The sequence below is a fragment of the Eleginops maclovinus genome, chromosome 1, assembly GCF_036324505.1.
Source record: "Eleginops maclovinus isolate JMC-PN-2008 ecotype Puerto Natales chromosome 1, JC_Emac_rtc_rv5, whole genome shotgun sequence".
Taxonomy (NCBI): Eukaryota; Metazoa; Chordata; class Actinopteri; order Perciformes; family Eleginopidae; genus Eleginops; species Eleginops maclovinus.
In genome coordinates, this window is record NC_086349.1 from 8,103,553 (window position 1) to 8,117,086 (window position 13,534).

Sequence of the window (13,534 nt, forward strand, 5' to 3'; positions counted from 1 at the left end):
AGCAAACTGCTGTTATGAAGTTAGACCCAGCCCACAGGCTAACATTAATGCGGAAGTAAGCCTTTTAGCCATCAAAATAAAATGTGAGATCATGATGTAAATATGATTAGAACTCATTTTTAGCAGCTATTTCATTAATAAGACCTTAACAAGTTCAACTTTATTTTAAAGTGATTTACATTAGACATTGAAAAAGAAAAAGAAATACGAGAAAAAATGTAATATGGGTGAATTACACGAGTGAATTAAAGTACATTACAACAACCACATCTATATAATAATAAGTATGGGAAGTATTTCTGCATTACGCAGACCCTGAATGTCCATGTTGCCTACTGTCATACTGCCCTTCCATCTTCTGCCACATTTCAATAAATGTTTCGTTAGCCACAGCACTTTATTTGGACTGTATTCCAATAATATACTGGGGTAAATATATGCTGAAGGGAGGAAACAAATAAGTGCAATTAAATGTTATTTTGTTTTGAGTTTTTCTAATCGTGAAACATTCAAACACTTAATCAAACAATAAGGACTTTATTTTGAAACATGTACCCGGAAGTCTTATGTTATTATTCTGGATAATGTCGGTTTAGTACATACTCAGGATCCCAAATAGCGAGCCAGCTAGCCGAAGGGGGCTACAATCACTCCTTCTCACAAAATTAGGTCGACAAAACGCTGTTACTCAGGTTATTAATGCAAATGTACCACTGGTGTTCTCGCTAAGCATTATGGATTGACTACTTGACTGCCAAACGCCGTAGTGTTAAGAAACGGAGGCGGTATAAAATAGCTATATTCACCGGCGCTGCCAGTAAACTGTAGCTGGCTAACGGTAGCTAGTAGCTTCGCGAGTACAGCAAGTAAGGCGGCTGGCTGGTCAACCATTACTGTAGAAGCGGCTTCATACCGCTGGCTGTCGAGCTACCTGTGTCAGTCAGTTGCCATAATAGGTAAGATGATTTAAGTTTGCTACGCGCTGTTTATTTATGATAGAGTCGTTTAAAACGGTTAATCCCCTTTTAACCTAGCAACAAGTTGTTTTGCGCCTTGACTATGGCAGCCTATAACGACGCAGATAATTTTAGTTATGCCAATATTTTAAAGTTAGCAGGTTAGCTAGCTGATATCTGTTAACTACTTCTCTGCACTTTTTTTCTCAGAGTAACGTACGGAAATAATGTCACAATTCTGTTCCTTTTTCATTCCGATTTGACAATATTAAGCACTGCTTCGTCATTCCATATATGTAGTTTAAATTCATCTAAAGAAGTGCTTTTTAAAGTGTTTTAAACTGTAAATATGGCTGACATTTTACTCTCGAAATAACGACACTGATCTGTTGAGACCGCAGTATTCTTAAAGATGATTGGCTCAGACGCGGATCAGTCAATTCTTCCTTTAAGCTGATTGGATGCGCCTATTGCATTGTGGCTAGCCCTGATAGTAGTTGCTAACATTTTATGAGATAAGTCAAGAATGATCTACATTTAATATGTTTTACTTGCCTTGTGTTTATTGTCAGTTTCGTTTGGCAATGTTTAAGTGTCAATGTATCGATCTATGCCTGTAGCAAATTGGATTGAGTGAGTAAAGGGTTCTGTGAGTTGTGGTGTGTGAAGGAATGTTTACACTAGCCCTGCATAATAACAATGTGCAGCAAAATTCAAGCCATGACAGGGATGTTTTGAATGACTTAATATGTCAAGAAGGCCAAAGCACGTGAAGGCTGTTGAGATTTCAGTTTCATACCGTTATTTTAGCATTGTTATCTGATATTGCTTATATCTGTAAATATATTAGGATCACAAGGGGGAATAAAGCTGTTGAATAAATTTAACTAGATCAGAATAACGGTTTGCTACACAATAATTATGACAAAATAATCTATGGTCACCATCCAATGCTAACTGTTGTTCAGAAAATGTTTTGTCTATTATTATTATTATCATTATTATTATCATTATTATTATCATTATTACCGGACTGACAATACCATTTTCTCATATTATTATTTTTGCTTTTAAACCAACAGGAGGTCAATTCTGATTGGTGGCCTATGAGGAAGCCACGTCGAAAAGGCCAGGTGGCCGCAGGAGGTGGAGCTGATGTCAGGAAGTCCAATGGAACAGTTGGCGGGCGTGGGGGTGCCCGCCAGCGATCTCCATCCCCTTACAGCCTTAAGGCGTCTCCAAGCAGAGAAACCCTGTCTTACTCCCAGGCCCAGAAGGTAGTAGAGGTGGAACTAGATGGAAGGCTTCACCGCATTTCTATTCTGGAGCCTCTTGAGGTTATTACTGATGATGAGATGATGGCTCAGGACATAAGTGAGTGCAACAGCAACAAGGAGAACAGTGAACAGTCATCATCTCCCACCAGCAGTGTCCGCAAACCTGCCACACCCCGAGGACGCAGGAAAGACTCCAAATGTCCTGTCAAAACGCCACCACCTTCCAAAAACCACTGTACTAATTCTCATCCGCAAACACCTGAAAAGTTAAATGCATCACAGCATCAGCACATGACTCTCCCTGAACCTAAGTTTCATGTGCTAGAAACCTTCAAACCTGTGGAGGCACCACCTCTACCTGCTGCATATTATCGCTACATTGAACGCTTAGCGGAGGATCTGGAAGCTGAGGCAGAATATGACATGGACGAAGAGGACAGCGCATGGCTGGAAATGGTCAATGCCGGCCGGTCGTCCGCAGGACACTCGGCTGTCACACCGGACACATTTGAGCTGCTTGTTGACCGACTAGAGGAGGAGGCCTACCGGGAAGCCCGCAGCCGGGCGCCCTCCCAGAGTGCTATTGACGACGATGCCTTCTGCTGCGTGTGCCTGGATGATGAGTGCCTCAACAGCAATGTCATCCTCTTCTGTGACTCCTGCAACCTGGCTGTGCACCAGGAGTGTTATGGTGTTCCCTACATCCCCGAGGGCCAGTGGCTTTGCCGCTGCTGCCTCCAGTCCCCTCAGAAACCTGTTGACTGTGTTTTATGTCCGAACCGTGGTGGTGCATTCAAGCAAACAAGCGATGGCCGCTGGGCTCACGTGGTCTGTGCCATCTGGATCCCTGAAGTGTGCTTTGCCAACACAGTTTTTCTAGAACCAATAGAAGGGGTTAGTAACATACCCCCAGCACGCTGGAAACTGACCTGCTACCTGTGCAAACAGAAGGGCCGCGGCGCATCAATTCAGTGCCACAAAGCCAACTGTTACACAGCGTTTCACGTCACATGTGCTCAGCGTGCTGGCCTGTTTATGAAGATTGATCCTGTGCGAGAGACAAACGTTCACGGGACAACGTTTTCTGTTAAGAAAACTGCGTTCTGTGAGGCCCATTCACCTCCAGGACAAGAGGCCGTCTCAGATGAGGAGAGTGAAGGAAGAGTAGGTGGGCAGCAGGGGGAGGGCCAGTAGAGGACGGAGTGCCTACACAGATGGCCCTGTTACACCGAAAAAAGGCAGGAAGTCTGAAGATGGTGCCAAGAGTGAAAAAAAGAAAGGGAAGAAGGGCACAGAGGCAATAGCGCAACAAAGTGCATCACCACAAGCAACAGTGCCTCAGATACCCACAACCAGGTTAGATTTTATTTTATTTTATTTTATTCAGTGTTGTCTGTTGGTCAACACACAAATACATTTAGTGGAGATGCGTGATGTGATGTAGGGCTGAACGATTTTGGAAATATCTGAATGCGATTTTTTTCCCTCAATATTGCAATTCCGATTTAATATGCGATTATTTTTTCAAGGTCCTTTTTCTCATGTATTTTTCAACAAACACAAGCAATAAAACAATTGTGAACCTCGTGAGGTAGCAACAGTAGCGAGGCACGTTCTGCACAATACCTGACGTTGCGCAGCATCTTCCTTTTTAAAGCCAAAATAATTCCACACAACTGACGTGCCGCCCCTCTTTGGTACCAAACTTCCAGCCGTGCACTCTTCTGACGAGCCTGAGGCCATTGTGCAACAGGTTCAAGCGCAGCGTTGACTTCTTTCCCTGCCTGCTCGGCTCCGCCCGGCTCGCTCGCAAGTCACGTGACCAGTCAAATCGCAGCCTTTGCGGTTGGAAAATCTCGTTTTGTCATATTGCGATATTATCGCAAATGCAATTAATCGTTCAGCCCTAATGTGATGTCTGTCATTTTGAATGTAAGACCCCTTGCATCTGTCTCTTTTGTACAGGCTGAACATCATCTGCAAAGGAATTCTCTTTCAGAGGAAAAACCAGTTCATGCATAGGCTGCACAACTACTGGCTACTGAAACGCCAGTCAAGGAACGGTGTGCCGCTGATTCGGTGTATGCACACTAGCGTCCAATCCCAAAGGACTACTGAACAGGTCAGGGTAGCACTCTGGTGTACACTCTGGGACATTGTTTGTACTTCAATGATAACAACCATTATTGGTGATTTGTGTTGCTGCTCAGTTTTAGCCATGGTCCTACCAAACTGTTTGTAAAAGCATTGAATGCCTTTAGTTACATCTCAGATAAAGTCACTATACAACAGAGCTGAAAATAATAAATGTCATTTATTTACTTTGTAGCCCGAGGTGGATGAGAAGGTTTCTGCTGCAAGAGAAGCACTGAGGTACTGGCAGAAGCTGCGGCATGATCTGGAAAAAGCCAGGCTGTTGGTGGAGCTCATCCGCAAGAGGGAGAAACTTAAACGAGAACAGGTAACGTATGAATATCACCCGCTCACAGGCAACGCAACTGACTGTGTTTCATTTTTATGCTTGTTAATTTATCTGTTACCTATTTACAAGCATGAGGAAACAAGTATATTTTACATAAAGCCATCAATTGACCAGCTGATAGACTGGATCTCCAGTGGTCTTTGGATGTTGAAATGTGAACAGATGAAAACATAACTTGATATTCTGATCTGCTTTGGACATCTTTCACAAGTCTCTCCCCTCACTGCGTCCCTTCCCTTTTAGCATTCTATACAAAACTCGTTTTAACTTCCAAATATGGTGACGTCGCATGCATATCCCCTGACAACTGCAGGTCAAAGTCCACCAGGAAGCTCTTCAGATGCAGTTGACACCAATGTTGGTGCTGCTGCGGTCCACTCTGGACCAACTACAGGAGAAGGATACAGCCCAGATCTTTGCAGAGCCAGTGAACATCAAAGAGGTCAGACATCTACCTGCTTCATCACCAATAGTCAAAGAACAGACGTATGCAAGACATGCTCAGTCTTACTTATCAGACAAACTTCTCAATATCCTATATAATGTAAAGACAATATAGGTTTAGGTTCTTAACCCTGTGTTAATCACAGCTTCATTCCTGCAATATAGAAGAAAACACTTCATCATAGTAGCTGTATTCACCCAGATTCAACCCAGATATTTAAAGTGAACAGATTCTAGCCGCACATTGGAAATCAGTTATCTCAACAGCATAGTTTCCTGTCTTCCATTAGAGGTGAAAATGAATAATTTCAAGCATGGTAATGAAATGATTCCTTTTAAAAAGGCATCTACCTTTTTCCACTTTTTCAATCTTCTTAACCAGAACCAGATATTTTATAATGTAGTTCTTTATCTTTTATACTGATTGACCATTTGACTCTGTGAGTTTCTTGCCCATCAAAGCTGTCAAAGCACTGCCACTGTAAATGATGTGATATTTTCAGGAGTAGGCCATTTTTTTTCTACCAATACATGCCCATCCTCCTCAGTCACTGGAGTTATGTCTTCCCTCAGGTCCCAGACTACCCAGAGTTCATCAGCCAGCCCATGGACTTTACCACCATGCGCTCGAAGCTTGAGAGTCATGCCTACCGCTCAGTTGCTGACCTGGAGACCGACTTCAACTTAATGGTGTCCAACTGCCTCCTGTACAACGGGAAGGACACCGTTTTCCACCGGGTAGCGCTCCGTCTTCGAGACTTAGGGGGAGCCATACTGCGCCACGCCCAACGCCAATCCACCAACACCGGCCTGGACCTGAACACCGGCATGCACCTCCTAGAGTCGCCGCAGAAACGAGACTTTTACAGCTGCACCTGGGAGGATGGTGAGTCACAGTGCTGGATATACACATGTAAAAATGGTTTGTCCTTTAGATACGGGTCTGTATATATGCCTCACATGACTTGATGCATAAAGAGATGCAAAGTCTGGTTCAGCGTAATTAAGAAACGTATTCAGTTCAAAATGAATGCATCAAAACACTGCCACTCAAAGTTGATTCAATGGGATTGGAGAGCAATTCAGCTTGGGATTCAGTTCCAGATATGATATGATACAATGTGCTTTTTCTTCATTGTGAAAGTAGTTGTGATTGGCAGTACCCTTTTTCATTTCATGTGTTAGCAGTGAACCAAATGCCCCTCCTCGAAATGATTACGTTCTATGGATGCATTTCTTTCTGAAAAATTGCTGAGCTGTTTACCACCGAATGGGAATCTTTTAAAACATACTACACGTGTGTGCTTCAGTTTCAAGTGGTAGGAGTTAGGGGTAGTGAGTGGTCTGTTCCTGCAGGTAACATGAAGGTTGGCGCCCCTGCTTCCTGCTTAAATGGGGATGATGGACGAAAGGTGAAGCCAACAGTATATGGCACCTTTTGCATGATTGATTTTACATTTAGCTTCTCTAGTGAGATTTAAGAATGTTAGGTATTGAGTGAAGTATAAAGTGTTCTTCTTTGAATGTCTCAGACAGGTACTAGATTTGAAAAGATTGCAGGATGTGGTACATGTACTGGGTCTTTCCTAAGAACTGTTTTACACAGACTCAGTTGGGGATCTGTGTAATTATTAAAACATGTATAATCATGATATCACCATGTTGTACTACAAGTGTTGCAAGGTTTAACCAGCACTGAAAAGAAGTGCATTTAGTGAGTCTGTTTATAAGAGTAGAATATCTTGTTTGCTCTTTGGCACGATCAATGTTAAACTCATGTTTGTTGTTCCTTCGTGGAAAATACACCCTAGCTTCCCTGGTGGCTAAATCCTTCCCGTTGTGTCCAGTTGACAGTGTGTTGGATCCAGACAACCGGCTTCACATGACCGTCGAAGAGCAGCTGAAGGAGCTGTTAGAAAAGATGGACTTTGTCTCCTCCATGCGATGCAGCGGCGCCCGATCCCGACGCATCCGACTGCTTCGTCGGGAGATCAACAACATCCGCCACAGGCAGGGCCAGCCCTCCCGCCACAGCCTCCACAATGGTCATCTGAAGGAAGAGGACGAGGACGATGAGGATGAGGAGGAAGATGATAACAAAGGTGCCAAAGCAGACAACGGCCTTTCGTCCTCGGACAAAGGTGGGTGATGAAAAGCACTTCAACAGTATGAAAATTGCCAATGCATGAACCTTTAAAAAGCCTCTTCTTTTTTAAATGAGACCAGTTGTAAACATGAGCTAACAGAACATTGTCCTCAGGTAATTGAGCCAGGGTCCCCCCCACGCACCAACCCCAACCACCCCACTGTCTCCAGTCTAGTAAGTAGGGGCCCACAGAGTCTCGTTAGCCATGGCTGCCTCACAACTCCTCTCTCCCAGTGCACTCTATGTCTGCACCTTCTATACATCACTCTCATGGACTCACAACTCTCCATTGGCCACGTACAGTCATGCCATGTCATCCCACTTCTGACTACAGACTGCTCCAGTCAGAGAGTCTCTGCTGCTGTAGAGGAGGTGGGCAGTCACCTGTGATTTGTGTCAGTCGAGTCATTAGATACTGCCATGTCACCATGTCGCTGGTGTTCAGTTGTGAGAGCAAAGTTAATATTCACTCGTGTTGATAAGCTTGTCCATATCTACAGAACGCCCAACTCCCTTTGGGCTCTGGTTGGACTGTTAGAATGAAAGTGTAACCCATTCTGAAGTGACATCATTTTCCAGTGTGCAGACTACACCCCCACATCACACTACATACTAAATGGACATTCATCTGAAATAAACCCTGAGTGAAATCAAACTGACTTGTTTCATTCCTTATCTTCCAGAAGACGTCAAATCCGCTTCTCCCCCGAAACTGGAACCAACAGGGCCGGCTCCGCCTCCACGCCACAGGGACGCACCTCTGGAGCCTCCTACCCTGCGGCCAATCACAGGGGAGCACCAGTCCTCCAACTGGGCCTGCAAACGTCTCAAGATGGAATTCGAGCCATCAGAAGGCACCGCAGTCAACATGAATTGCACTAAAGCACAGGAGCGGTCGACGTCGCCCCCACCCATTTTGCACAGCGAAGGACAAGCGGTGGTCAACGGCCTGCCTGAGCTCAGCTCCCCCCCACGGCCCACCACTGCAGGAGTTGGGCGACGAACCTCGATATTGTTCAAGAAGGCCAAAAATGGAGCGAAGCTGTTCAGAGAGAGAGACAATCCTTTGCTGAACGGGAAGGGGCCGCAGGACGACAGTGCGAGCAACGCCCCTACAGCGCCCAACTCCACAGCCAGTACACCGGCCTCCACACCTTTGTCCACTCCATCCAAGACCCCACAGAAAAGCCCCGGACCCCCCACCCTCAATGAACAACGGACCCCCAGTCGTAACATAGGCTCAGACAGTGAGCTGGAGAAGACTCCAAACCATACACTGGAGCGGGGTGAGAGGCTTCACTGTTTGTGACATTAGTTTAACATCGCTGTTTTAGGATCTCTGATATTTATTGTTTGCTGACAGTTAGCATGTGTCATCAAACAGCAAATAAAAGTGAAGTAATGAATGATATGCATGTTACCTTTTCTACAGTTTCCCCTCCCAGTAAAGCTAAATATAGCTACAAACAGGCTTGTTGTCCCTCTTTGCAGAAGATAAAGAAGCCGTCTGTAACGTTTATTTAAATGTTCTGTTCATCACATCAGGTTAGCATCCTCTTGTAACCTAATCACAGAACAGGAACTTGTTTGGTTCATTTAAATCTACCAATAAACCGAACAAAAATTCCCTCTACCCTTACACCGACCACTCAGCCCCCTATTATCTGTGTTTTGGACTTGGCTTGGGAACTGGAAGGTCACCGGTTCAAGTCCCGGAAAGACCAAGTGCTACCCAGGTGTCACTGAGCAAGGCACCGCTCCCTACACTGCTCCCCGGGCGCCGTACATATGGCAGCCCACTGCTCTCAACACTAGGAAGGGTCAAATGCAAAATGTACATTTCCCTCTGTGGGACGATTAAGGGTATATTCTTCTTCTTCTAATGCAGAGTTATTTTTTCATTGCTTCTGAGATTAGAATTTTAATTCCTGTGCTGAGATGTGTCCTATACTGTCTAGTCTTTTTCTCCTGGTTTTCTGAGATTTCTCCCGTTTGCTTTCAGGACTAACAAACGGCTTCAACAAGCACAAAGACGGCGGGTCCGACTCTGAGTACAGCCCTTGTCCAGTCCTGCTCAAAGAAATGTAAGACATGGCACATCTACTGTCAGGGGCTGTTGTGGGGATGGTAATGATTTAAAATTCAATAACAAATCGATGCGCTGTGTTCCAGCTGCTCCCCACCCAAACGAAGCCTCGGGAAACCAGCTCTTTCCAAAGTCCCCTTCCTGGACATAGTCAATGGAGACATAGATTACACTGGTATGTTTTCCCCTGCTGTATCACATTGTATGTCATCCTCTTGTCCCAACAAAACAGTGAAACCAAACTCCCTCAAAAGAAATGATGTGTGTGAATGTCCTGTAAATGTTTTAATAGATATATTTTGCTGCTGCAGGCAACAGCAGCCATGTGTCTGATGACGGGACGGAGCTGGAGCCTCTGGATCTGGTGTGGGCCAAGTGCCGGGGATACCCCTCCTATCCTGCTCTGGTAAATCCTTATACTACTATGACTTTTAATCGTGTAAACCTATTACTTAAAAAAAATTGGGGCAACCTGTGCCTTTTATTAGAGAGACAGAATTGAAACAGTCAGGTGGCAAATGGTCCCGAGCCAGATTTCGGAACTCGGTACATAGTCCGCCATCTCTACCAATACCAGGCGGCCCAAGACTATTAGTTTTTTTAATAACGTCTTGTGATACACTACTAGGGTGTTTTTACTATAGTTTGACTTTTTGTCACAAATGTTCAGTGGTCTCCAGTCGGTGCAAAAGATGTAGCCTGAGGGAGTTCCTTTGCTTCTTTGCCTTTTCACTTCCATGCAATTCATGGAATAATCCACTCTGGAATTACAGGACGAGGATGGGGATATTGGTATTGTGATTTATATGCGTTAAAAAGATTTCAAGATGAATCGCAGGCATTAACGTTGACCTTTTCTTTCACATATAATATGACTTAATTTATGGCATGTTAACTATGACTTTTTTGACTTACTGCTCTACTTAATATCACTATTAAGTCCAGCTCTTAAATACTGTATGCACCTTTTTAATAGCACATTTTGAGACATGGCTGTGGTTTAAACAAAGGTAGAAACTACAGGAGAACAGCTGTGAGAGTGCAGTGCTAAAAACAGACCTAAAGTTCCTGTGACACTGACGATGTGTCGGTTCCAGATCATCGACCCGGAGATGCCAGAGGAGGGCATGCTGCACAACGGGGTTCCCATCCCTGTCCCACCCAAAGAAGTCCTCTGTCTGGGCGAGCAGAGGCAGGAGGAGACCAACGAGAGACTCTACCTGGTGCTCTTCTTCGACAACAAGCGGACATGGTAAGGGTCACACACACAAGCAGTGCGCCTCATGCCACGATGACAGTCTGCTAGCCAGGCTGCTCCTGCTCTTTATTAATTGTATGTACATGTAGGGTTACATATTTTAGATATTGGATATTGGAGATTGGCCTGTCACTGTCATTTACCATCAATGTGAAATAATGAAGGAGGTGGTTCTAAACCTGGGGTGTTAATTAGGCAACCTCATAATGTCTAAGTTGCATCCGATAGCCTAGCTCTAGATCTGTCAAAAAAATGAACTGTGTGTTTCCATATCATTTCAACAATATTTATATACATACATAAACAGCCCCGGAAAGAATTAAGAGACCTCTTCAGCATTATCAGTTTCTCTTGTTTTCTTTTTTATAGGTACGTCATTTAAGTTAAATGTTTTGAGTTTTCTCTCGTTGTATTCTATAAACTACTGGCAATTTTTCTCTGTGTTGGAATTCAGCACACACTGAAATGGCTGACATACATGCAGAGATAAGGATTTAAGGAACAATTGGAGTGGTCTCTTTTTCTGTGGCTGTGTATGTATATGTATCCCTACATAATAACTAGTCTTTGCAGTGAAGGAATGTTACTTATTTTAACAGGGACTTATCTGCTCCTTAGATGTCATTTAATTTGATTTCACATGATATGCTCATGCAGTCTAATACAAAGAAGAAAGGAATGAATTATTCAGTAGCTTCATAATTGTATTCAGTTCACTTTTTTGAGGCCTACATTTTATTATTATTTTAAGAATATTGAATATCTGTATGGGCTTATAACTCATATCTGTTGAACCCTAGTTTTCTGTACATCTTTACATTAAACACATTGTAAAGCTCGGCATGCAAGATGTCCAAAGCAGTGACAGCATCAATCTGTGTCTCTGGTACTGTAGGCAGTGGCTCCAGCGTGACAAGGTGACACCCTTGGGTGTGGACGACACTGCGGACAAGCTGCGGATAATGGAGGGCCGCAAGACCAGCATCCGCAAGTCTGTCCAGGTGGCGTACGACCGCGCTATGATCCACCAGAGCCGCGTCAGCCACAATCACGGCTTTGTGGCCTCCAACTACCTGTAGAGGGCGACGGAGAGCCCTGTGTGCACCCACAGTCAGCCACTATGCATTTCCCCTTTGGTCTTAAAGCAGCAGGTGGGCCTGTTGGAGCTGGATTTGTATTCACACTGCGATCTCAAGAGGCCGCCACACAGAGTCCTGGACTGTCCTTACCAAACCACTAGTGTGTGACACACAGAGCAGTGGTGTTTGCCTTCCTGTCGGAGTGGATGAAGTTCCCTTTAGGTCCCAAGTTGCTGCGTCAGTAAGCGTTAGACCCCTGTTCAGGGGTGTATCGAGGTATCTGCTTACTCCACCTAGATGTGTTTTGGATCAAATGTAAAAGAATTCCCCCCCTTTTTTGTATGATGCTACTGCCAAGGAATCAAATTGTCAGGAAAAGAGATTTGACATATTTATAGAAGACGTATGAATGGATCACTGCCATCTTTTCTACAATAGCTTTTTACATTTTAATCTTTTACAAAGACACTTGTATATTATTAAGGCACACTTTGTGTACATATGTATGTGTATTACCAGGCCCGATTTTTAATTTAATGTTGCTGTTTTTAAAATGCGTATTTCAATCAACCCATACGGGGCAAAGCGATGCTGTGTATACTGTATTTGTGGAGATGAAATAATTCCTGAAGTGCTGCAGTGTTCTTAGCTCATCTTAGTGTCAATTCATTGTGCTGTGTCTGCTTGTACATGAGAGCATACAACACGATGAGCCATTGTTCTTTATATTTGAATTCTCTTTTTGATACAGAGAGAAATAATTTATTTATGACAGAATTATAGAAATAAAGTTATATTGGTGAACGGTGAGAATTAAATCTTATTTAAAACAGAGTGAGGTTTTTAAAAGAAATGCAGTCAACATTTTAACAGATTAGATCATGTGTGGTTTGATGTGAATGATGATTTTAATCAAGACCAACCGCCATCATTCGCCACTGACCCCCGCCCCCCAGAAGATTCTATTTATTATCAAGAGCCCCATTTTATCAAATGGAAAAATACACCTTATAAGCTTATAGTCCATTCTGCATATTTTACCTGCTCACCAAATATGTTGTCTGAAACAGTATTTCCATATTCAGGAAATAGATGCTCTATTAAAACCTTTTGGGATACTTAACTGCAGTCTTGTGTATTTGTTTTTAATAGCAGACAGCTTTCATTTGTAAATAATGATCACTTGGAAGATATTTCAATCATTTAAGTTTCACACAAATCTCAAACTGTACTGAAAGAACAGGTTAGCTGCTTACAACAGTTACAAAGTTACAGTTTACTTTTAATGTCAGGACTACTTTTGTCGTGTTTTCTGATATCTACTCCAGACTGTCATTTCTCATATTTTCAACATACCATAATATGACTTTTTTTTCTGATCTTTCTTTTCGCATCATATTATACTGAGTCGCTTTTTTCCACATTATAGACAAAAAAACGATGTAGTTTTTCTCACATATTGGACTTACAATATTATGTAGTTTGTTTTTCCACATACTATACCGTGTTTCTTCTTCTGATATTTGGGCCATAGTTTGCTATGTTGTTTCTTCCCAAATGTTCAACATAAATGTTCAAGATAGTCAATATGCAATCTACTTTTTCCAATATTTTCGACACTATACTAAGTCAGTTCTAATACTCAGTGATTTCATTTATCTTTTTCTGATGTAATATACAATGACATACTTTTCATAAACTCTATTACTTTTTTGCACATTAACATAACTCTGATTTTTTAAATACTCTACTTTCTGACATACTTTAGTATACATTTGTTAGTCTTTCCTTTAATTGTGTTTGAAA

The 13,534-nt window shown here is 43.0% G+C and overlaps 1 protein-coding gene across 1 annotated transcript; it reads left to right on the forward strand.

The window, feature by feature from the left end:
• The first annotated feature begins 608 nt into the window (after positions 1-608).
• Positions 609-12,851, forward strand: brpf3b (bromodomain and PHD finger containing, 3b). Its single transcript, XM_063886210.1, is given in 14 exon segments — positions 609-956; positions 2,039-3,400; positions 3,402-3,589; positions 4,199-4,355; positions 4,563-4,694; positions 5,029-5,157; positions 5,733-6,045; positions 7,007-7,300; positions 7,989-8,591; positions 9,308-9,389; positions 9,478-9,566; positions 9,703-9,797; positions 10,489-10,643; positions 11,545-12,851. Coding segments are annotated over 13 exon segments (3,759 nt in total). The 5' UTR covers positions 609-956; positions 2,039-2,062; the 3' UTR covers positions 11,729-12,851.
• Positions 12,852-13,534: the final 683 nt, after the last annotated feature.